Source organism: Pseudophryne corroboree (assembly GCF_028390025.1).
Source record: "Pseudophryne corroboree isolate aPseCor3 chromosome 3 unlocalized genomic scaffold, aPseCor3.hap2 SUPER_3_unloc_17, whole genome shotgun sequence".
Taxonomy (NCBI): domain Eukaryota; kingdom Metazoa; phylum Chordata; class Amphibia; order Anura; family Myobatrachidae; genus Pseudophryne; species Pseudophryne corroboree.
In genome coordinates this window covers 428,071-453,896 of record NW_026967505.1, presented here as the reverse complement: position 1 = coordinate 453,896, position 25,826 = coordinate 428,071, and the positions used below count along the sequence as shown (strand labels likewise).

Sequence of the window (25,826 nt, the reverse complement as noted above, 5' to 3'; positions counted from 1 at the left end):
AGGGTTTTTTGGAAGGGACATCCTGCGTGACACTGCAGTGCCACTCCTAAATGGGCCCAGTGTTTGTGTCGGCCACTAGGGTCGCTTATCTTACTCACACAGTCAGCTACCTCATTGCGCCTCTTTTTTTCTTTGCGTCATGTGCTGATTGGGGAGGGTTTTTTGGAAGGGACATCCTGCGTGACACTGCAGTGCCACTCCTAAATGGGCCCGGTGTTTGTGTCGGCCACTAGGGTCGCTTATCTTACTCACACAGTCAGCTACCTCATTGCGCCTCTTTTTTTCTTTGCGTCATGTGCTGTTTGGGGAGGGTTTTTTGGAAGGGACATCCTGCGTGACACTGCAGTGCCACTCCTAAATGGGCCCGGTGTTTGTGTCGGCCACTAGGGTCGCTTATCTTACTCACACAGTCAGCTACCTCATTGCGCCTCTTTTTTTCTTTGCGTCATGTGCTGTTTGGGGAGGGTTTTTTGGAAGGGACATCCTGCGTGACACTGCAGTGCCACTCCTAGATGGGCCAGGTGTTTGTGTCGGCCACTAGGGTCGCTTAGCTTAGTCATCCAGCGACCTCGGTGCAAATTTTAGGACTAAAAATAATATTGTGAGGTGTGAGGTATTCAGAATAGACTGAAAATGAGTGGAAATTATGGTTTTTGAGGTTAATAATAATATGGGATCAAAATGACCCCCAAATTCTATGATTTAAGCTGTTTTTTAGGGTTTTTTGAAAAAAACACCCGAATCCAAAACACACCCGAATCCGACAAAAAAAATTCGGTGAGGTTTTGCCAAAACGCGGTCGAACCCAAAACACGGCCGCGGAACCGAACCCAAAACCAAAACACAAAACCCGAAAAATCTCAGGCGCTCATCTCTACAATAAAGGAGAGAAGTGAGCTAAAAAGCTCTAGCAGAGGCTGCTGTATATTTACCGGCGTCTACCGAAACGGACTGATCTTCCTGCCATCTTCCGCAGCCGACCTGTTTGAGCCGTCTTCTGTCCCGCTCACCTGCCCTGCTGTCTGCCTAAACGGACTGATTCTCTTGCCGTCTTCCGCAGCCGACTCCTCCGAGCCGTTCCACAGGGTCATACTCTCCAGGGAAACAGGAGTCTGCATTGCGCTGGATTCCAGCCTCCGCAGCGGCACACTATTTCATTGGTAATCAAAACTTTTCTGCATTTTACATCAGAGAACACCGCTACGGGAGATCAATACTTATATATTATTTGGAAATTATCTACCAGCGGGGAACCACGTCTCTTTTATATTGATGAAAGTGATCCAAACGAGCTTATTTACATATATAGTAAGCCTGTCGCAGGATCAACCTGTGGCAACAATATTCACATTTTGAGTAGACATATGTTCTCCTAGCTTATCTCTAGTATTTTGCAACAATATTTCAATGCAGTTTCAAATGACATTTGTTATACTATAAAATCTTTTTTCTTCTTTTCTCTTTGTTTTCTGGACCAATTGATACAATATTTTTGTGCAACATTAGCAGTTCATTGAGTGTTATATGGATCATTCACACCCCATCTTTCTGCTCGTGATTCATTTAGCCCTTTCTTTATCAGCTATAGTCCTTATAGCCACTAATTGTTAAGTAAGCATCTCCCTTATTTTCTTAATTTTTACCACAGTATTACCTGATAACCCAGCAAGTTGTTTTTGTGTGTTCATCCATACTGGTACTATTTACAGTATTCTTTGTTTGCCAATATCAGGACCTTTTTTAGCACCAGTTTCAGATTCCCATGTCAACATTACTTTCTTTCATGTCTTTTCTATCTTTCTGGACTCTCACCAACGATTCAGTCTCCCATCTGTAACGCTGGCAGCAGATCCATCTATTTTCTTTCCACTTTACTTTTCTGTTGCCACCTTTTTACATTTTTTTGTGAACTCTCATCAGTGACTCCAGAGTGACAAAAATCATCTATGTACCACTCTACTATCATACCACACTGGAAATGCCCGAATCCATCCCATCTTGGAAGCTAATCAGTGTCGGGCTGAATCAGAACTCAGGTAGGAGACTCCTGAGGAAGATCCAGTTTAGTAGAGCACAATTACCATGTCCAGTGTTTAACACTGACAGCAGATTCACACTTTTCTACTCTTAATTTTACTCACTCATCACCTTGTTTTGGCAGCTCTCATTGTCTGACCGAACAGATGTCTTGAAATTATTGCATAGGCTTAGGTGTGTTATATATCCCTTTTATCATCAAATTTGATTAAATTATGTACTGTGATCAATCTGTGAACCTACCATATGCAGGATAATCCTCAATTAACTACCAAAGCATGGCAGACAGTAGTAATTAGTAAATTATCACCAATCTTTATTGTTATTTTTGTTATCATTAATTTTGTTATCTTTAAATAATCAATCAAACTACTGATATATTTTACTAGGAATTTAATAAAACTAAATTAATTTAATATTTTCATGATTCATTACTTCTATTGACTTTCCTATGATACAAAGAGTGCACCCACAAAAGAGTCTTTTTCTTCTCCCTCTGTGTCTGCAAAGCTTTATACTGACTCAGGGTGCACCACCCAATGTAGATCTGGATAGAAAATATTATTTTCTCAGACTCCATTACTTTAGCTTGGTACTTAGAATCTAACATTATATCTAGCCTGTGCGGCATACCTCCATTGCTAACATTTATACCGACTCACAATATGCATATTGTGAGTTGGTATAAATGTTAGAAATATATACCCAGCGGTAGCCTGCACAGCACATTTTACAGCTAAGAAGCTAGTACAAGAATTTGTATCTAGATATGGTATTCCAGAGATCATTGAGTCCGATCAAGGCACACACTTCACAAGTATGGTTTTCCAAGAGATGTGTAGGATAATGGGTATAGAGTCCAAACTTTATTGTCCTTATAGACCTCAAGCGGCAGGCCTCGTATAAAGAGTTAATTATACTATAAAGAACAAACTTTCCAAGGTCATAGAAGAGACAGGCCTAAACTGGGTAGAGGCACTGCCCATCGTACTACACAGCATTAGAGTGACTCCCAAACCTCTCAGTCTGTCCCCTTATGAGGTGTTATTCGGAAAACATCCCAACCTGATGATAGGCCCAGAAGAAAGCCACTCCACTCTACACGATCTAACCACAAAATATGTCCTAGACTTGCATGAACAATTCAAACAGATACACAAGGGACTAATTCTCTCTAAAGCTGCTAATCAAAGTGACTTAAAATGCCATGATGTGAAACCAGGAGAAATGTGATGGTTAGAAATTTCTTACGCTCTGGTTCATTTGTAGACAGGTGGGAGGGACCATACCAAGTACTGTTGACCATGCCCACGGCTATAAAGGTGGCAGAGAAATCGGCTTGGATACATGCATTGCATTGCAAGAAAGTGACTGAGGACGGAAAGAGCAAAGAGTCCCAGAAAAGCCCACCAGAGGAAGAAGCTGCAGAAACATTTAACTTGCAGGCTCTTTTTGAGGAACCCCAGTAACCAGAGACTAAGAGATAAAATGGCCTGGTTTGGTAAGATGTATGTTGAAAATGATATGGGACAATCCGTGTTGCTAAACCCCAACCAGGTGCAGAAAAGATTCAGAATGGCTACCGAAATTGGAGTATTGGTTCTAAGCCTGGGAGTAATAATATGGATGGGGGGATTGTTGACTTACTACTTACTAACTAGGATGACTGAGGGTCCAAGGCAGGGGCAGTCTGATGAGGTGGCTTCCCCAGAGGGTATGTCTCGGATGACCTTTGAGGATGTAATACATCCCTATCCTAGTCATGTACCTCTCATCACACCCCTAGACACAAGAAACAAAAGAAAAGAGGAAAAACAAGAGTACCCAAACAGATGTCAACAGCTACCACTGATAGCCAGATGTATTTGTAAATATTGCGGACGAAACCCTGAACAAAGATGGATAGATTGGTGCCACGATGATCCACTGCCTTTTGGAGGTGCACGCACAGTCAGGGCCCCCATAGAACAGACCGAGTGCCACAAGATGGTAAATATGTATAGATGTATCTGTGTACACTGTGGGAGAATCTCCCAGAATGATTGTATAGTACGGTGTTATGAAGGTGAGGAGAGGAATCAGACACAACACTCAGACACACACCATACAATCCATGGGGGAATCAGGAATAATCAGGAATGGCTCCCGGAGGAAAGGGAAAATAAGAATAAAAACACAAAAAGACAGATGAAAACCCCTATGAGGGCCCAGTGGAAAAAGCTAGGGTATATGAGAGGAACACCTTTGTAGAACTGGCCCCAGCTGCCGCCCATAGTAATGCTTTCTGTGTAGTACCACCCAAACATGTGGGAGAAGCTTATAAGACCTGCTTTATATGTATTCCAATAACAATAGAAGAAATGCAGAAGATAGAATTGCTACCAGGAAAAATATCACCTTTATAGACATTAACATGGAAACATTAGGGACCAACAACCCGGAAGATAAAATTGGGCAGTATCACACCTCTAGGTATAAGCTGGAGATCCAGCCTAGTATATCTGAAAAGAACTGTTGGTATATTATTGGTGGTAAGCCACAGTTTGAGTCTTTAGGGGTTACCCCAAAATGCACTTGGTAACAATAAGCAGCCCTAGAATTGATATATACATGCCCAGGGGCTTTAGTATGTGGAGATATTGCATATTCTTATTACCCAGCAGATCACATGGGTATTTGTTATTTAGGCAGACTCACTTTTGTAGCAGCTCACGCAAACATAACTACTTTGGACTCTCACAGTAAAGAAAAAAGGTCTTTAGATCCTGATTGCCAGTCAGACTTACCATTACTTAGCAAGGCACAATACTCAGCATTAGCCTTTTCACTCATAGGAGCCCCAGGACTTAGCCTGTATAACACAAGGGTGATAAATAGCATAGCCTGCGGATTGGCTAAAACCATAAATGCCATCAGTACGGCTATTGCTCTTATAAATGAAGAACTTAGATAAGTAAGAGATGGTATAATACAAAATAGGGTAGCCATTGAGTGGTTGTGAACAATTTAAAGGAATGTGTTGTTTTAACATCTGAGATAATTATAACCCCATTGAACAGAAGGTTAAGTTGTTGCAGAATATACAAGAACATATGGCCCAATCTGCTGATTGGGACCCCTTCGGATGGATGGGAGCCGGAATCTCAAAATGGCTTTACCACATACTACACTTCAGATGGATGGGAGCCGGAATTTCAAAATGGCTTTACCACATGCTACATTATGTTATGATACTACTTATAATTTGTATAAGTTATGTAACAATCAAATGCCTGCCTGTCCTTGGACGATCGTGTGGGAAAGTATTCACACGGCCTGAAAGGAAGCCAAGAACCAAGCTTATGGTAATGACTCCCGTTACCTACACTGCAGTAGCCACACACAGTGAATCAGTAGTATTATCACACATAGTAATATAGTAGTATTATCACACACAGTGAATCAGTAGTATTATCACACACAGTGAATCAGTAGTATTATCACACACAGTGAATCAGTAGTATTATCACACACAGTCAGATTATCAGAAATATACCCTAATAGGTACTTACACGCTCATGCTTCATATATGTACACTTAGTAAGAAGGAGCCTCCACCTATAGCCAGGTTGAAGAAGAAAAGAACACATTCTGTCGCTACCTCTTTCATTTCTCTTATCTGTCCAAGTTTTCTGGAGGGTTGAGACTTTTCGCATCGATACTCAATGGACTCGTGCTGGCGATTGCATCCAGAGAACGGATTTTCCTTTTCCTAGCTCATATCTCACACTCATTTGAAAATTAATTTTAATATAATGAATATTTGATTTACTATATGTTGTGTTTAGAGATTAAACAAAAGACAGGAATGATGGGAGGAAAAATCAAATATACATCTGTATTGCCTCAGAAATTGTGCTTTCAGACTTATAGGCCCTACACACTGGCCGATTTTCACTCCCCCCGTTACTGCCCCCCTGCCGCCGGGTCGCTCGTCGGACGTATCCGCCGTCCGGCAGCTCGGCGGCGGGTCGGCCAGTGTGTAGGGCCCCTTACAGTTATATATCTGTAATTGCCACTTTAATTCCCATAATGGTCAGTCTTTCTTACAGTGGAGTTTTCTGTCATCCTTTGTCCTAGCTTGTGACTAAGACTGTACGTGTCTAAATAGAGAGCCTTGTATTTAGATAACAAGAACTTAATGACATTTTATGGGGTTTGATAAATAAATATCAGATGAACCTTCAGCTCTGAAAAGAGCACCATGACATAGGAACAGGAATAACCTCTTTGCTGACGAAGCTTATTGAGCGACTCTATTGATGTGAATGGGAGATCCAAGACTCATGGAACCAGTCTGCCATCTTCAGAAGATCAGCCATTTCATCTAGCCCAGCTGACCATATTTGAGATTTCCTGTTGGTGACCAACAACCAATCTATAATCCCCTTGTTAACTGAATATTCGCCCCATTGATTAATCAATTATGAATTATTGTATAATTATGTACTATATATGTAAGTCTGAAATCCCCTGAAGGGACGGACATCATTGATGAAGTCTGTGTAGGGTCACGTCTCTGCGCAGAAAAATATAGGCGTGGCCTCTTCTTTGATAATAAATTCTATATGCTGAATATTATCACAATGGAGACTCCCCAATTCTTTTAAAATAATTAGTCATTAACATAGTGATTGACATTAAGTGGGTGTTTCTGGGTGTCAACTGACCATTTTCATGGAGTGTTCGCAAAAATGCAGGCGTGCCAGGAAAAACGCAGGCGTGGCTGGCTGAACGCAGGGCGTGTTTGTGATGGCAAATCAGGAACAGAACAGTCTGAAGTGATCACAAGCGCTGAGTAGGTCTGGAGCTACTCTGAAACTGCACAAAATTATTTTGCAGCCGCTCTGTGATCCTTTCGTTCGCACTTCTGCTAATCTAAAATACACTTCCAGTGGGAGGCGGCTTAGCGTTTGCACGGCTGCTTAAAACTGCTAGCGAGCGAACAACTCGGAATGACCCCCACAGTCCTCTGTACTGGACGATACTCTTTTTTTACATTTATAATAAAAAAAAATTCAAACTTTTTTTTAGCTGTTTGAAAAATAGTTGTTGCCCTTACCCTAGTCTCTTCCTCCAAGTGATCTGTATTGAGGTCATTAGTACAACAGCGTTGGTTTCTTCACCTCATTGTCCTGGACTTCTGATCATTGTGATCTATGCACTTCTTATGTTCCTTCTAAAAGCATTGTTCAGAAATCTGCACTTCATCTTCTCTCCCCAATGTATGGTGGCAGCGCTGATATTCTGTGGGATACGCCTGATTCCTCTACTGGTTACTGTTGGTATAGTCCTTGCTACAAAGGCTCTTGTTCTCCTGATAGAGTCAATGAATCCAGACCAGAATTGGTGATTTTCTTCTATTTTTTATATATAAAGTTTTTTTTATTTTTTTTACTTGTGTTGTGTTTTTCTTGTTTAATTAATGGCTGTTAATGCAAATGTCATTTTGTGTAACATATTTTTGAAAAAAATCACAGGGTTAGCGAGACGTTATGGAGCCAATGTATCATTTACTATTTGCTTCTCATTCCCCCAAAAACAACCGGACCTCCCAAATGTAAGTAGAAGGAACTGAAGCAGGTATCTCCCATACCTTCATACATGGACATTTCCAGGCAAGGGTCAGGTAAGTTTTTTTTTTTAAACAACAACCCTAATTCACCTACAAGTTGTCAAAGTAAAATTGCACATTTCGATATTTAGAATACACTATGGAATTTACCAATGGATGTGTCCACGATGCATGCGTCAAATACGCATGCTAATGGCTAATACGGTAGGGGCTGCGAATGACTGTAACGGCAAGTTACTGTGCGCATTACGGTAGAAGATGCATTTGTTAATAAATATACTGTAACAAAATAGCAAATATTTCTTACATACACTCAAATGTATTACAGCCAGAAATATAAATTCCTATAGTGTGTAACATACAGTATCAGATTGCTCTGTCCAAACAGCCATTGTTTCCATGGAAGATAGACCTTGGACTGAGTGAATGTGTAAATACCGTTGTTTGCCCCAATTGCTAACACGAACAATTGCGTCTTGGTCCCGTGTTGCTCTAACAAACAAGAAGCCAGATACGAAACAATAGCTAAAGATACGCAGATTCTTGATCGTGTGCTTAACACACATTCATGCACACCAGAATCCTGTGTATTTATATTCAATAAAATACAGACCAGATATTGATACTTGTATTAAGAGTGATATGTCATATGTATTATGTATTCTGGCTTTATGGTTTACACAGCACTGACCTGTCTCCTACACAATGAGTTATACATAGCCTTTACACAACTGGTTAACTGTGTGTGTGTGTGTGTGTATATATATATATGTATATAGGTATTGTTCCATTAAATATTAAGGACACCATGTATGGATACCGTGTGTGGGATCAAATTGTTCAGGGTCACATAAGTAATAATTCGGTGGTTGCGAGGATATTGTCACATATTACGGCAACAAGTTATTAGCAATACCAGATTCATGTATATTACTGTATGATACTGTGGTCGGTTTGAACTGGTCTTTAGGTGGGAGCCCAGAAGTAACCTGTAATCACATCACAAGATTAGGTGTCGCTCAGTGTTCCAGCTGACCAATGACCCACGGTGTACTGAATATGTCCCGCCCCTGGACCAATGGAAGATCTTACATTCCCCATTATACTGTTATTGGAACATTGTATAAAAGGACGCACCTGGGCCAGGTTTCAGTCACCTTTCTCAGAGGTCATCTTGTAAGACTGAGGCCTGGAATCCGGTGGCGCAGCGTATGTATGAAGGTAACTGATCCTATTGTATTGGTATAGTTGTATTGCTAATTGTACTCGCATTTATTTCCTGTGTCTGTTGTATATTATTGTACGTATTACTGTATCTTTGAATTGTATTGTGTTGCTACAGTGCAGCATTGTTATCCCTTTGTGTCCGCTAGGGACTAATATATATAGTTATTGGGTTGGACCTCTAATCCTAATTTACTCATCTGTCTCCACTAAGTTATTTTGTTAATCTGGCGAAGCGTCAGGGACACTTCCGACACTATACTAAGGTCTAAGTGTGTTATATTGCTGTAGCCATATATATTCACGAAGGTGTTACGAGAGCGTCACACCGCTCAAAAGGTACGCTAAGTGGTGCTACACATAGCGTAACATTGAGGAAACTGCGCAACTGACTTATCGTCCATCGGTTTATTTTAAAAACAGTTTATCACAAAGTTAAAAAAAACAACAGTACATTTGAATAGACATAATTTATTTAAAACCAACAAATGATAAAACTATTTAATTACACAGAGAGACCCCCCCCCCTTCCCCCGTAATATCATCCAACTATTCAAATGAGCTGTCAAAATCAGACATAGCCAAAATTAAACTGGAAATATTTTGCTTTTAAACAACTTTATTTCAAATCTTTAATACACATATTTTTGTCTATATTTTAAACTTAAAAAATACTTTACTCTGCACAACAGCCTATGGGGGTCATTCAGACCCAGCCGCAATAGTGGCCCGCAGCAGTTTACCCGGTGGTGGCAAAATGCACATGCACAGCGGCCACACAGACACACACATTGTGGTCGCATCCCTGAGGGGTGAACGCGGGCAGGGTGGGACGATTTTCTGGGGGGGCTGCGTGGTGTCACATCTGTGTTCATCTCTGATTAACCCCCTATAAGCTTCTAGAGTGTACCTCATATCTCATCTTTTCCAAGTTACTACAAATGATATGAGATCGGTAGCAGCACTACTTTCAGGATTATTACACAGAACACACAGAGGCTGACACAGCAAATAACAGTAACACATATAAGGGATTAACTAGAAATAAGGAAGCATGATCATCATTAAGTCTAATTATCAACTGGTTCTGTGCGGGACCCATACACCTCTTTACTGTCTCCAGCAGCCCCTAGTACTACACTGCAGCCACCTGCCCTGTCTACCACCCACTACTGCCACTATCCTGTCTCCCCCCCACTACTGCTACCCACCTTGTCTCCCCCCAGTACTGCCATCCACCCTGTGTCTCCCCCACCACTGCCACCCACCCTGTCTCCCCCCACTACTGCTACCCAACTTGTCTCCCTACCTACTGCCACCCATCCTGTCTCCCCCCTACTGCCATCCACCCCGTGTCTCCCCCCACTACTGCCATCCACCCCGTGTCTACCCCCACTACTGCCATTCACCCCTTGCCTCCCCCCACTACTGCCATCCACCCCATGACTCCACTACCACCCACCCTGTCTCCCTGCTCTGACACTTCAGCGCTGCTTGGGGACGTTTACCCACATAGATACTGCCTACAGCAGCCCCCGCTACTGCACTACTGCCACCCACCCTGTCTCCCCGACATCTAAGCACTGCTTGGGAATCTATGGTACTGCTAAGTCCTTCATCAACAGATGGAAGAAGCTTGGGCAGTACGGAGGCAGAAGATGCTTCTGGTACCGTGGTCATGCAAGGCTGGGAGAGTCAGTAAGATTATTTAATAGCTGGTCTAATTCAGTAAGGATTGCAGATGCTACTAATTAGCAGAAATAGCAATCCTTTTCCTAGCGCGCTAGGGGCCGCCCATCACAGGGCAAGGCCACCCAGCATGCTGACCGCCGCCTCCCCCCTGATGAAGCAGAAAATGCGATTGCCTCACAATTTCTGCTTCATCGTAGAAGTTAGTGAAGCCTCCTGCTGCAGCTCAGTTGCGCCCGCAGGAGGCCCGACGCATTCTTCTCGAATACAGCGGCTGCATGTCACAAAGCCACCATGATGATGTCCGTTTGTCCGCCTTTGCCCTCTGTTCGCGCTACACTGCCCCCGCACCGATTCGCACCTCCCTGGAAATGGAGCATTGCCCACCAACCCTCGTGACCGCCTCTGCCTGACAGGCAATCACATTTTCTGTGGCCCCTCCGCAGAAAATGCGGGCGCATGCACAGGATGGGTGCAGTGGATGCGCCCGCAACTTTTTCAGAATAATTCCATTTGGATCACACACTGCGATCCAACCTGAATTAGGCCCAGTCACCATCTTACAGGCAGCCGGTGCAGGGACCAGAGAATGGGTGTTATGTGGCAGGAACGGGCTAGTTAGGTAACAGCCTGACTGCTGTATTCTGTACATGCTACAACTGGTGCAATTCTTTTCCTGGGAGACCCAGGTAGATGACATTGCAGTAGTCTATATGAGATGATACAAGTGCATGTACGACATCAGGTAGAGAATTAAGTGCTGGAGTCTGGCTATGGTCCACATATGAGGATCTGATTCTGGCTGATACCGGATGTCTAATGGTGTCACTCCACCATCCAGGACACTAATATTCTGCACATGACCAGCATTTTGTAATTCTGAACCCCCAAGCGTAAGTCTGGCTGGTAGCAAAGCTGAGCTGTAGCCCTGCCCTTTGTTGGTGAGCTTCTATCATAAGGACCTGTTTCACCAGGACTGAGTCACAGCGAACTGGCATCACCCACACCTGGAGCTCAGCTAGACATTTAGGATTGGTGCTGGGTTCTCAGTACCCAGAGCAAAAGACAGGTCATCTGCATAGCAGTGGTAGATGAGGGCATGACACCTGATTATTTCACACTGTGGTAACATGTGTATTGCAAAAAGTATAGGAGATGATAAGAACCTTGAAGAACAACACATGGCAATGATAAGTATACTCCAGAAGATTAAAATGGCTTCTCACCTGTGTGTCTTCTCTGGTGTGTAACAAGTTGTGATTTCTGTGTAAAACATTTCCCACACTCAGAACATTGAAATGGCTTCTCACCTGTGTGATTTCTGTGATGTATAACAAGAGCTGAGTTGTCTGCAAAACATTTCCCACACTCAGAACATGGAAATGGCTTCTCACCTGTGTGACTTCTGTGATGTATAACAAGAGCTGATTTGTGTGCAAAACCTTTCCCACACTCAGAGCATGGAAATGGATTCTCACCTGTGTGACTTTGCTGATGTCTAACAAGATGTGATTTCTGTGTAAAACATTTCCCACACTCAGAGCAAAAAAATGGCTTCTCACCTGTGTGACTTCTGTGATGTATAACAAGATCTGATTTGTGTGCAAAACATTTCTCACACTCAGAACATGCAAATGGCTTCTCACCTGTGTGACTTCTCTGATGTTTAACAAGTTGTGATTTCCGTGTAAAACATTTCCCACACTCAGTGCAAGAAAATGCCTTCTCACCTGTGTGACTTTTGTTATGACTAACCAGATCTCTTCTCACCTGTGTGACTTTTGTTATGACTAACCAGATCTGATTTGTGTGTAAAACATTTCCCACACTCATGACATGGAAATAGCTTCTCAGCTGTGTGACTTTGCTGATGTGCAAAAAGATGTGATTTCTGTGCAAAACATTTTCCACAGTCAGAACATGGAAATGGCCTCTCACCTGTGTGAATTCTTTGATGTCTAGCAAGTTGTGATTTCTGTGCAAAATATTTCCCACACTCAGAACATGGAAATGGTGATATACCTGTGTGACTTCTCTTATGTGCATCAAGAGTTGATTTGTATGTAAAACATTTCCCACACTCAGAACAGGAATATGGTTTCTCACCTGTATGTATTCTCTTATGTATTACAAGAAGTGATTTGTATGTAAAACATTTCCCACACTCAGAACATGGAAATGGAGTCTCACCTGTGTGACTTCGCTGATGTTTAACAAGTTGTGATTTCCGGGTGAAACATTTCCCGCACTCAGAACATGGAAATGGCTTTTCACCAGTGTGATTTCGCTGATGTGTAACAAGATGTGATTTCAGTGTAAAACATTTCCCACACTCAGAACATGGTAATAGGTTCTCACCTGTGTGACGTCTCTGATGTGTAACAAGATGTGATTTCTCTGTAAAACATTTCCCACACTCAGAACATGCAAATGGCTTCTCACCTGTGTGACTTCTCTGATGTTTAACAAGTTGTGATTTCCGTGTAAAACATTTCCCACACTCAGTGCAAGAAATTGGATTCTCACCCGTGTGACTTCTGTTATGACTAACAAGCTCTGATTTGTGTGCAAAACATTTCCCACACTCAGGACATGGAAATGGCCTCTCACCTGTGTGACTTCGCTGATGTATAACAAGATTTGATTTCTGGGCAAAACATTTCCCACACTCCGAGCAAGAAAATGGCTTCTCACCTGTGTGACTTCGCTGATGTCTAACAAGTTCTGATTTCCGGGCAAAACATTTCCCACACTCAGAGCAAGAAAATGCCTTCTCACCTGTGTGACTTTTGTTATGACTAACCAGATCTGATTTGTGTGTAAAACATTTCCCACACTCATGACATGGAAATGGCTTCTCAGCTGTGTGACTTTGCTGATGTGCAAAAAGATGTGATTTCTGTGCAAAACATTTTCCACAGTCAGAACATGGAAATGGCCTCTCACCTGTGTGAATTCTTTGATGTCTAGCAAGTTGTGATTTCTGTGCAAAATATTTCCCACACTCAGAACATGGAAATGGTGATATACCTGTGTGACTTCTCTTATGTGCATCAAGAGTTGATTTGTATGTAAAACATTTCCCACACTCAGAACAGGAATATGGTTTCTCACCTGTATGTATTCTCTTATGTATTACAAGAAGTGATTTGTATGTAAAACATTTCCCACACTCAGAACATGGAAATGGAGTCTCACCTGTGTGACTTCGCTGATGTGTAACAAGATGTGATTTCAGTGTAAAACATTTCCCACACTCAGAACATGGTAATAGGTTCTCACCTGTGTGACGTCTCTGATGTGTAACAAGATGTGATTTCTCTGTAAAACATTTCCCACACTCAGAACATGGAAATGGCTTCTGACCTTTGTGACTGCACTGATGTGAAACAAGTTGTGATTTGCAGGTAAAACATTTCCCACACTCAGAACATATCAGTGGCTTCTCACCTGCCTTAGCTGCCAGATGGGTAATAAGCTTTGTGTTCTGTGTAAAACATTTGGCATCTATAGAACAGGGAAACACTGTATCTACTCTCAGAGCTGTAACAGATGCACCAATATCAGAGTGATCAGGAGAACATTTCCCAGGATCAGAGGGATCAGCTGATAGAGCTGGATGTATAATTGGGGTAATGGGATTATCTCCTGGAGAATCCTGTCTGCTGTCATTATCTTTTATGTCACAATCCGGGGATAACATTAGATGTCCTTCTGAGATATTCCTGCTTGTGGGTCCATCTGCTGGAAATAAAATACATTATGGGAATGTGACATTTTCTGTAACAATATTAATCTTGTAAACAATAGAAAATTACATTTTGGGACACTTAATAGTAAATGTGTGTATTAAAACATAACATTTAATGAAGGCTTTATAATAATGTCTCCTAACGTTACTCCTGGAAGCATTGGTAAACCTGTACATGTGTTACTCACCCTTATATAAGGTATATTGCTACAGCAGAGTAGGTGTGGAACAAGGTATTTTACATGCAATACACCATATAATACACTGCAATCATCATCTGCTAGGTTATAATCCATTGTTACACCCCCATCATCAGTGTCTTACTGTACCTCTACTCTCAATAGTAATAAGGAAGATGTGTGTACGGTATGATATAGATAATAACATATCAGAATCTATACAGCTGCCGCCATACTTCTGCTTCTCATATGTGTGCTATTGGCAGCAGTGAACATCTGAGTGAGAGTGCAGGGAAGACAGCAGAGTCTGATGAGAAAGAGATTGGATCTGCCTTTGCAGGGATGTACCACACCTGTCACCCCGGTTATTATATAATATAATAAATAAGAGGGGCGTGGACTATCCAGACGTGCTTTCTGGAGCTCTCCTCACTAAGTGGCTTCTTATCTACCCTACCTAAAAGCTCTCAGCCACCGCTGGGACCAAGACCCAATCTATTAAGTCCCCCACTCCTCCTGCCCTAAAGCCGCTCACTCCGCTCAGTCTGGGCACCGTTCACTGCTGCAGCCTAGTGACGCAGCTGAAGCCACGGGCTGTATTCTGGGACTACGTGTGCCCAGTCTTTCCTGCACGCTCCAGAGACCTGACTTGGAGGCGCTTTTGCCTCAGGTGGGAGCACTGGCTCTTCCGCTACTGCTGGGGGCAGAACGGGCTGCGCACAGTCACCGGAGCCCGGCAGTGTATTGGAAAGTGAGGTGATGATCAAGCACTCTTGCTCCGTTGCTCTTTCTCCAAATTCCACTAGCCGATCTGCTAAGATATCCGTGTCGAACCCCCTACCCCGGAGCTGTTGGACCTCTGGCCCTGCTAGGTATGAAACATAGCTGCTGCTAGGAGAGAGGGTGGGGCTTGTGGGGCTCACCGGTTCTGTACGAATGTCTACTGGTAGGCCATCATCTTCAATGCCAACGCCCTTAGCACTCTACCTCCGCCCAGAGGGACATCTCCAAGCTCACAAGTGCCGCCCTCATGATGCTTCTGGATGCGTTGAAAGGGATATCCACACCCTTCTCCTGATACACGATCTACAGATCGTCCTTAGACATTCCGCTGAAATCCACCATCTTGTGCTTTCTCCTGCGCTGCAGTTACTCCTCTATTAACTTGGCTTCTCCAATCAGGTGACCGAAAAGCCACCTAGGATTATCCCACCGCTATGCTAGCAATTTCTGTGACCGGATGGTTCTCTATGAAAACCCTCGCCCTACCTCGCGTCCCGCCCCAGTCACAGAATGGATGTTTAGGTCACAGGGGATCTGGCCAATTAGGGGATTCCCACTTACTGTCGGTAACCGCCTACTACTGACACCACCCACTGCGCAGTGGGCGGGTACTACACTGTTACCACTAAACTCCTTGTTGCCATGGAGTCTGGAACCATGGTACTGCTCTGTATGCATCGACACGCTAACCACACCTGTGTGGTGTTGACGAATCACTAGTGGCTGGACTAGGACTCTGCACGGTAGCTGGCGGGAGGCAGAGCTTGGAGACGCTGAGTGCACCCTGGACAGCCAGAAAACAGAACTATGTTTGGTATAGCTCTGCAGATCACAAGATGAAGCTGTCGTCTTGAGGCAGATGTTTATTCACCCAGTCTTAAAAAAGACTTCCCTATTGCTAGGGGCAACAAGAATACAGCAAGATGTTTACAGCAGAGTGAAAATGGTATAATACCTTTGGATGCTCATAGGCCTCCTCTTTTTATCTTACTCTAATATACATACCACAGGGGGTAAGTCCACCATGCTATTCTCAACCATTGTTTATCCATGTGATGTGCATGCCTTGGCCACATGCACAGCTACCATTGTCCTCTATTGACGGTGGGGAGTAGTTACTCTCCTTTGACCGTCCCATCCTGGAGGGTTAGTATCCGCCCTGGTGACGCTCAGTCTAGGCTGGGGGAAGTTTTCCCATCTAAACTACTTCCAGGAATCTGCCCGGGTACCCAGCTCACCATCTCCAGCCTAAAATTGGGCTCCAGAGATGGGCAGCCTAGAACCCCGGTCAGGGTTTCCTGCCCACCGAAGGTGATCCCTATGGAGCTCCAGAAAACCACTCAGCTTGTTTTAAAGCTGAGCTGCTCCTCTTTCTCCCCATGATACTTCCATGTGGGAGGCTAGAGAGGAAGGCATTCCATTTTGGGGGGAAAGTACTGGGGGAATCCAACAGCCTACACCAGGCATGTCCAAACTGCTGCCCTCCAGCTGCTGTGAAACTACATATCCCAGCATGCCCTGACACAGTTTTGCTGTCAGAGAATTCTAAAGCTGTTTCAGGGCATGCTGGGATGTGTAGTTTCTCAACAGCTGGAGGGCAGCAGTTTGGACATGCCTGGCCTACACAGTTATGGTTTCACCCCTCCTGGAACACACAACCAAGTGCTTAGAGATTATAGATATAGATATAGATATAGATATAGATATAGATATAGATATATATATATATATATAGAGGTACAAATCAGCCGGCACTCACTCGTCTATTAAGCAGCTTGCCCCGGTGCCGTAGTCCAAATAAATGCATATAGGTCCAAACGTGGAAAAAAAGGCACTCCAGAGGCACATGAAATAAGCAAACTTGTATTGAAAGTGTGACGTTTCGGGGATAACCCCTTCCTCAAGACATAACCATATATCTTGAGGAAGGGGTTATCCCCGAAACGTCACACTTTCAATACAAGTTTGCTTATTTCATGTGCCTCTGGAGTGCCTTTTTTTCCACGTTTGGACATATATATATATATATATATATATATATACACATATATATATTATATATTATATATATATATATTAGGGCTGGGCAACGATTAAAATTTTTAATCGCAATTAATCGCAGGATTTCATGCGATTAATAGCGATTAATCGTATTGTTAGCCGACTAAAGTCAATAATGAATTCAAAAGTGGTGTATTGCGCACTTTTACTACTTCTATATGAACAGCAGTGCAATAACATTAAACAACACTGCAAAAACATGTGGTTTGCAATTTTCCCTTAACACAGTAGCATTTAAAAAACGTTAAAAATAAAAATAAAAAAATAAAATATGTTTTCTGAGAATCTAAATCTGTTTTCTTACCCAGATTTTTCTTCCCACCAGATTGGACAGATATATTTTAGGTGTGTAACCTATTTACTCCTCTGCACCAAGCCAGTTGCTAAGACACACAAGGTTATTTACATTTTCAGATGATAAAGAAACTCTCTTCTTCTGTACAATATGACCAGCAAGAGAAAACAACCTTTCACAGGGTACTGATGTTGCAGGTGTGGCCAAGTACTTCTGTGCAATGGAGGCCAGCCTGCTGTGTGAGCCTGCATGTTTGGACCACCACTCTAATGGACAGGACTCTGTACTGATGGTGGGCTCCGCTCTGAATCGACGCACACTGTTCTCAACTGAATCTTCCTCCTGTTCAGAATCAGACTCTGATGAAGCAGCCAATAGGGCTAACTTTTTATTTGGTGGCTCTGATGTTGTTGCTTCCACAGGTTTCTCTGCAACAAACCTCTGTTCCTTTAGTAAGTTGGTGACTAAGGCCCACACCTCACCCCTCTCAGCTCTGGGTATACACTTGAGGTCCTTGAATCTAGGGTCCAATGCGGTAGCAATCTTCAGATATGCAATGTTGGCATTTTCTTTGCGTGTCTCCAGGTCTGTTCTGAATGTAGACTTAAATTTGACCACGTAGGCTGGGTCATCATCTGAACTCTCCATGACCCGAGAGAGATGGCAAAAAGCAGGCAGAACCACAGAGCATGAAACATACTTTTCTCCTCCCAGAAGTTCAGTCACATACCTGCAACAATAAAAAAATATCAAACCCATTTCTTTGTGTACGGGAGAATGCTGGTGGTCAGAAGACCGACAGCGGCATCCTGGAATCCAGATACCCAAAAGTCCCCGGTAAGTATACTAACCCTCCCTGCTCCCTACTAACCCTAACCCTCCCTGCTCCCTACTAACCCTAACCCTCCCTGCTCCCTACTAACCCTAACCCTCCCTGCTTCCTACCCACCACCAGTAAGTGCCTAAACCTACCTAACTACATCCCATTCATGCTATATTTTTTACAGACAGGACAGTGGAAAAATGAAATATATGAAGTATGTAAAATATACCTGCAGGGCTCCAGTAGCGTTTCCAACCTCTGCAGTTTGTCCATTTCAGCTGTAGTTGGCATGGCAATCTTGGTGTTGTGTGTGGTGAGGACATCCCTCAGTGGCTGTTCATTTCTACTGACACTTTTTATCATGTCCAGAGTCGAATTCCATCTGGTTGGAATATCTTGTATAAGTGACTCCTTATTTTGTCTATGTTGAAATTGTTGTTTTTGTAATTCTGCAGCACTTGCTGGACTGTGTTTAAAGTGGCCTACAACTTTTCTGCATTTGGCCAGGACATTGTCAAACGCACTGTTCTGCAGAGATACTGTGACAGAACGCTGGAGACTGTGCGCAGTGCAGGGGACATGTTCAAAAGGCAGGTGTCTTGCAGCAGCAATCATATTTCTTGCACTATCTGTGCTAAGTGTGCCGACTTTATCTGAAATGTTCCACTCCTGTGCAACATGAATAAAATGTTCAGCGCACGTTTCAGCAAAATGTCTCTCTTCTGTTTTCATTACAGTCAGAGCATGTGAATGTAGCTCCCAGAGTTCATCAATATAATGCACTGTAACTCCGAGGTAATTATGGTTACCCAGCGATGTCCAGTAATCTCCAGTGAGAGCAACATGTGGTGCACATTGTAACGCCATCGCTTTTGTAGTCCTCTCCTTTTCATACAAGTCATGTATTCTTCTTGTGATGGTGCGTCTTGAGGGAGGCTCATACGTGCTGTCATTCGTTGCGATCCTAAGAACATTCCTCAGACCGACATCTTCGACAATACTAATTGGCCTGCAGTTTGTAGCTATCCACTTCGCTATGTTATTTGTTAGCTTTTCTTGCTTTTGTTTATCTATACTTCTCCCATACGCTGTATCCAATGTAGTCTGCCGAAGCTTCCCTCCACTGTTTGTTTGAGTGGGTGAGTTGCTGGCATCAAGGGTGTGTATTGCATTTAAGTGATACTTCAGACTCGAAGTACTCCGGTGATAAGAAAATTCAGCTTTGCAGTGTTTACAAATAACTTTGGTTTTATCAACTGTGCCATCTGGTAGAGATTTAAAATGAAAATGTCCATGTAAGATTTCGGTTCCTTTCTCCATTTTCTGTGAAAACATTTTTAAATAAATAAAATAAATTTTATAAAAAATAAAAAAAACCTGTATTTTTTGTTTATTGATTAGGCACCCCAGCAATAAAAGGGAGTATAATAGCTCAGCAAGGAGACCTTAATGAACGAAGGAGGCCCAAACTTCCACTAACTAACCTGTTAATATAAGCAATATAAGCCCCAATGTACGTTTATGTCATAAACCATTCTCATCCAGTCCCACAGCGGCACCCGCCAGAGAAGAGAAGGGCTGCCCTGCTCGCTGCAACCCAGCCGCGTAAGTAAGTTACCCAGTTCCGGCCAGCGCGCGATACGCGATCCCACTCACCCAGTCCCACCACTTGTGTTCTAGCTCAGAACTCTTAGAGTACTCACAGAGATATTGTGAAGATGTCTCAAGAGGTTATGGCGGTTGGCGGCTTCCTCCTCTCCGGCGGCATCCGGTGGCTTCCTCTTCTCCGGCGGCATCCAGCGGCTTCTCCATCAAGGGGGTCAGATGAATAAGTGCTTCCGGCCGCTTCTTCCGGCGCAGCTGCATTAACGGCGTTAACAATATTATCGCCCGTTATTGCCTTACGGCGTTAACGCGTTAATAACGCGTTATCGTGCCCAGCACTAATATATATATATATATATATATATATATATATATATATATATATATATATATATATATATATATATATATATATATTGAAAGATAAGCCCGGCACTCTGTTTGTAGTCCAGATTTAGCCCCGTTGCCTCCAGTGTGGAAATCAATAGTAAATAAAGGAGTCTGCGGCACTCAAGGTCTTATCAAAAAGCTGATTGTTATTGAAACATCAAAACAGGGATGTTTGATGTTTCAATAACAATCAGCTTTTTGATAAGACCTTGAGTGCTGCAGACTCATTTATTTAATATATATATATATATATATATATATATATATATATATAGCATCACATGTCCATCCCGCAACAAAGTCACTAGTATAGACAGGCCAGCACACTGTAGTCTAGTCAAAATGCAGTATTTACTCCATATGTGTGAATAAAGATACATGGCTCAGCATATACTCATCGTTAGCAAGCACAGGGAAACACAATAGACCTCCCGAACAGCTGTTTTCGGACTTAATCCATCATCAGGGGAACAGTCATCAAAAGTGCCATAGTGCCTTGTGCAAAAAATGCCTGTATAAAGTGCCAAAACCAAGCTCACTTGTGTGCTCTATTTAAGCACACCTACTGGCGCTTACCTGCCGCACCTGTGATCTCCACCACCGCCCCCCCTCCCCCCGATGATCGTATCCACCACCCTGCCTGTCTGGGTCCCCCGCCGTTGGAACGCAGTGGTGCAATGTGAATTGATACTATGATGTGGCCACGCCCCTTCTCCACAAAGCGATGCCCCTACATTTTTGATGGGCGCACACTGACTTTGCTTTACAATATGGGAGGGGGAGCACCAATTCACTTTCTGCCAAATTGTCTAGTTCCATCTCTGGTGCAGAGTGTCCGGAATAGCTACACAGCCCAGCAGCACTGTCACCCCCCCTCCCTCCCCCCTCGCAGCACTTTTGTAGTGTCCAAATCAAGGCTGAGTTTTTATATTTAAATCATTAATAAGAACCTTAATTCCGATGGAACCCAGAAAAGCACAGGTAGGACCCCAATTTTGAAAAGTGAGGGGTCCCTGGGACCCACTTTTTTTTGGGATCATCGCGATCACTCCCTGGAGTGCTGAGGTGCCGGGAGCATAGCTCCCAGACCCCAGCGCCCTACGATCCCCCGTGAGTGGCGCACACTCCTGCAGCTTGGGGCGCTCGTACCGGCTGCCGTGGCTAGCCACCTCTGTAGTGCTCCGCTCACAACGGCACACACAGCGCTGCCACAGGAGCTGATCTCCTGGCTGCAGTGGTTCCGCTCTTCCCCAGCACACCGGGGGGGGTTCCCTCACTGCCGCGGTAGCCGGAGAGGTCCATACATTTTAAAGATGTCACCTAGCGCCAGTATACACCACCGTTCAAAAGTTTGGGGCCACCAAGACAATTTCGTGTTTTCCATGAAAACTCAGTTATTTATCAAATGAGTTGCACAATGAATAGAACATATAGTCAGGACATTGCCAAGGTTAGAAATAATGATTTTTATTTGAAATAATAATTTTCTCCTTCAGACTTTGCGTTCGTCAAAGAATGCTCCCTCTGCAGCAATTACAGCATTGCAGACCTTTGGCATTCTAGCTGTTCATTTGTTGAGGTATCTGAAGAAATTTCACCCTACGCTTCCTGAAGCTCCTCCCACAAGTTGGATTGGCTTGATGGGCACTTCTTGCGTATCATACGGTCAAGCTGCTCCCACAACAGCTCAGTGGGGTTGAGATCTGGTGACTGCGCTGGCCACTCCGATACAGACAGAATACCAGTTGCCGGCTTCTTCCATAAATAGGTCTTGTATAATTTGGAGGTGTGCTTTGGGTCATTGTCCTGTTGTAGGAGGAAATCCCTTTTACCTTGTACAAATCTCCCACTTTACCAGCACCAAAGCAGCTCCAGACCATCACATTACCTCCACCATGCTTGACAGATGACGTCAGGCACTCTTCCAGCATCTTTTCACTTGTTCCGAGTCTCACAAATGTTCTTCTGTGTGATCCAAACACCTCAAACTTCGATTCATCTGTCCATAACACTTTTCTCCAATCATCCTCTGTCCAATGTCTGTGTTATTTGGCCCATATGAATCTTTTCCTTTTATTGGCGTTTTCTTTGCCACTCTGCCTAGACGGCCAGCATCCCGGAGTCGCCTCTTCACTGTAGACGTTGACACTGGCGTTTTGCGGGTACCATTTAATGAAGCTGCCAGTTGAGGACCTGTGAGGCATCTATTTCTCAAACTAGAGACTCTAATGTACTTGTCTTCTTGCTCAGTTGTGCACCAGGGCCTCCCACTTCTCCTTCTGCTCTGGTTAGAGCCTGTTTGTGCTGTTCTCTGAAGGTGTTATGAACCACAGGTAGTGGTTCATTCCTGTTTTCCGTATTTTATGTTTATAGTTGTCTTGCAGGCCAGGATTTCCCGTTGCTCTGGTTTAAGAAGATTCTTGTTTGCTGCCAGTGGTGAGTCTGTGTAATTGCAGCTCGTTCCCATGTGTTCAGCCTCACCTGTCTGTTGATTGCACCTCTCAGTTGTGCAGCAGGGCAGCTGCACGACATAATTAATTAAGACTCTCTGTTATATTTTGGCTCAGTGCAATTCACAGACGCTGGTGATATTTCCAGGGTTCCAGAGTTCTGAGCTAGTCCCTGCCAGTTCCTGAGCTCCTGTCTAGCAGTGTCTGTCTAGCTGCTTCCAGTGTCAGTTCCTGAGTGTCAGTTCCTGTGTCTGATTCCGTGTCCTGCCATGAAGCATTCCTGTCCAGAAGTCCTGTGGCTTTGTCTGTGCCTGGTCGAATATCTGGCTTCTTGTTGTCCACCAGTCTGTCGTTTGGGACTCTGCCTGTTCTCCAGTTCTGAGAGTCTGTGTCGGCTACATTGGGGGTTCCTGTCCGTTTGCCAGTATTTGTACCGGTTCCGTGAGTAGCGGCTTTGCTGCATCCGTCGGCCTAGGCCGCAGTATTCTTTAGTTATATTTAGTTACTGGTGTTTTGCAGAGGGTTCTGCTTATGCTGTCACCGCCGGTATGCAAAAGTATTGTGTCGTCGTGTGGACAACATTTCCTTTGTTGTTCTTTTCCTTTGGCGGCGTGCCGCACATATATTTAGTTTTAGGGTAGTTAGTAGCCCCTAGCTTTCTGTTTTAGTTAGAGGTCCGCTTTTTATTATCCTGTCTCTATTCACGCCTTGTCTCACACCAAGACCTGGGGGCATCGGAGTTGGGCAGACATAATTCGCCCTTCAAATGCGGCTGCCATGGGCCCAAGAACCCATAGTTACTCAGGCGTGAACTGACCACAAGGGTAAAACAACGGAGGTAGGGTGCTAGTGGCTATTTCCACACCACACCTTATTTCAACGTCACGTTCTGGTGCTCAGGACTCACTACGCAACATCTCCCTTGTTCTGAGCACCAGGAACCTAACATTATCACCAGCCATACCACAAAAAAGAAAAAAAAAAAAACTTTTTTTGGCCCAGTCCAGTGTCTAGTCTAGAATCCAGTCTTGTCAAAAATCCAGTCCTGTCTAAAACTCAGTGTGCAGAATCCAGTCCGGTGTTTAGAATTCAGTCCTGTCTAAAACTCAGTGTGCAGAATCCAGTCCGGTGTTTAAAAATCCAGCCCAGTCTTGTCTTGTTTAAAAGTCCAGTCTAATCTTGTCTTACAATCTTGTCTTACAATCTTGTCTTGTCTAGTTTGAAATCCTCCTATGCAAGCCCTGCAAGCATCTCTCAGCCCTGAGCTCTGCTTTCAGTGCTTTGAAACCTGAGTGGCTGGAAGTTTTGCAGCAATCCTTAAGGCAACTGCAAACCTTCTGACCAAATTTTTGCTTATTTTGCCAGAAGTTGTTGAGAGTTCATCCTATAAAGAGACTCTTGCTCACAGTATGGTGACAAGTGAATCCTCAGGTTTAATTAAAGAGAAAAGGTTTAAAAGTTTTCCACGGCCCAGGCTAGTCTAGAATCCAGCCCTGTCTAAAACTCAGTGTGCAGAATCCAGTCCGCTGTTTAAAAATCCAGTCTTGTCTAGTTTAAAAGTCTAGTCTTGTCGTGTCTAACAACAATCGTGTCTAACAACAATCGTGTCTAGTCTTGTCTTTTTTGAAATCCTCCTATGCCTACTATGCAAGCCCTGCAAGCATCTCTCTCAGCCCTGAACTCTGCTTTCAGTGCTTTGAAACCTGAGCGGCTGGAAGTTTTGCAGCAATCCTTAAGGCAACTGCAAAACTATCTGACCAAAATTTTGCTTACTTTGCCAGAAGTTGTTGAGAGTTCATCCTATAAAGAGACTCTTGCTCACAGTATGGTGACAAGTGAATCATCAGGTTTAGTTAAAGAGAAAAGGTTTAAAAGTTTTCCGCGGCCCAGGCTCTCAATAGGAGCGTCTGCATCGCAGAATCTTAGATTTATGCCTATATTGTGGGGGTTTAGGCCACTATTTGCAGACCTGTGAGTTGAGCAAGCCAAAGTGTGGCGACAAGTCATGCCCTCTGGCCAAGTTGAGTCAGGATACATGACCTACTCCTGTCAACTGTGGCAGAGGTGCTTGTCACACAACCCACACTAAAAAGCTCTCTGTCCTATAATTGGGGTTTTTGGGCTAGGGAGCCCCATTATAGATTCAGGAACCAAAGGAGAATGTTTCTCTCCTCTCTTGATTTTCCTGTGGAAGCAGAGTTGCAAACCCCTGGAGCCGGGCCCGATGCCCAGAGTCCTGGAGCCGTGCCCAATGCCCAGAGTCCTGGAGCCGTGCCCAATGCCCAGAGTCCTGGAGCCGTGCCCAATGCCCAGAGTCCTGGAGCCGTGCCCAATGCCCAGAGTCCTGGAGCCGTGCCCAATGCCCAGAGTCCTGGAGCCGTGCCCAATGCCCAGAGTCCTGGAGCCGTGCCCAATGCCCAGAGTCCTGGAGCCGTGCCCGGTGCCCAGAGTCGTGCCCGGTGCCCAGAGTCCTGGAGCCGTGCCCGGAGCCCAGAGTCCTGGAGCCGTGCCCGGAGCCCAGAGTCCTGGAGCCGTGCCCGGTGCCCAGAGTCCTGGAGCCATGCCCGGAGCCCAGAGTCCTGGAGCCGTGCCCGGTGCCCAGAGTCCTGGAGCCGTGCCCGGTGCCCAGAGTCCTGGAGCCGTGCCCGGTGCCCAGAGTACCCGGTGCTCTAGGTTATAGAGGGACATCGAATATTATAGCTCAGGTGTCAATACCAGAAGGGGTCTCAGAAGCTGTTACCCCAGGTAAGGACTTGAAAAGAGCAACCCCAGAAAGGGTATCTAAAACCATATAGTTCCAGAAGGGAACTCGAGAAGCAAAACTCCAGAAGGGATCTTTGAAGTAATATCCCCAAGTGGGGTCTCGAGAGACGCAGCCCCTAAGAAGGGTCTAGAGGTCGCTTCCCCAGGAAAGCACTTAAGAGG

The 25,826-nt window shown here is 44.1% G+C and overlaps 2 protein-coding genes across 3 annotated transcripts in view; one reads left to right on the top strand and one right to left on the bottom strand.

The window, feature by feature from the left end:
• The window catches only part of LOC134983512 (oocyte zinc finger protein XlCOF6-like), a gene marked incomplete at its 5' end in the record, with an annotated part of 142,066 nt that overhangs the window by 39,113 nt on the left and 77,127 nt on the right, over positions 1 to 25,826 (top strand). The window lies entirely within an intron of this gene.
• On the bottom strand, positions 12,232 to 17,847 carry LOC134983525 (gastrula zinc finger protein XlCGF26.1-like). Of its 2 annotated transcripts, none has more exons than XM_063949179.1 (2): positions 17,643 to 17,847; positions 12,232 to 14,308 (listed from the first exon to the last, which is right to left on the bottom strand). In XM_063949179.1, exon 2 carries the CDS (start codon positions 14,265 to 14,267, stop codon positions 12,315 to 12,317), a length of 1,953 nt encoding a protein of 650 aa, XP_063805249.1. In that variant the 5' UTR covers positions 14,268 to 14,308; positions 17,643 to 17,847; the 3' UTR covers positions 12,232 to 12,314. The 2 variants fall into 2 exon arrangements, with proteins under 2 accessions (XP_063805249.1, XP_063805250.1); XM_063949180.1 differs by having other exon boundaries at positions 12,232 to 14,305.

Coding starts and splice junctions, on each gene's coding strand:
- LOC134983525 (XM_063949179.1), bottom strand. CDS start 14,267: ATGTTATCCCCGGATTGTGACATAAAAGATAATGACAGCAGACAGGAT.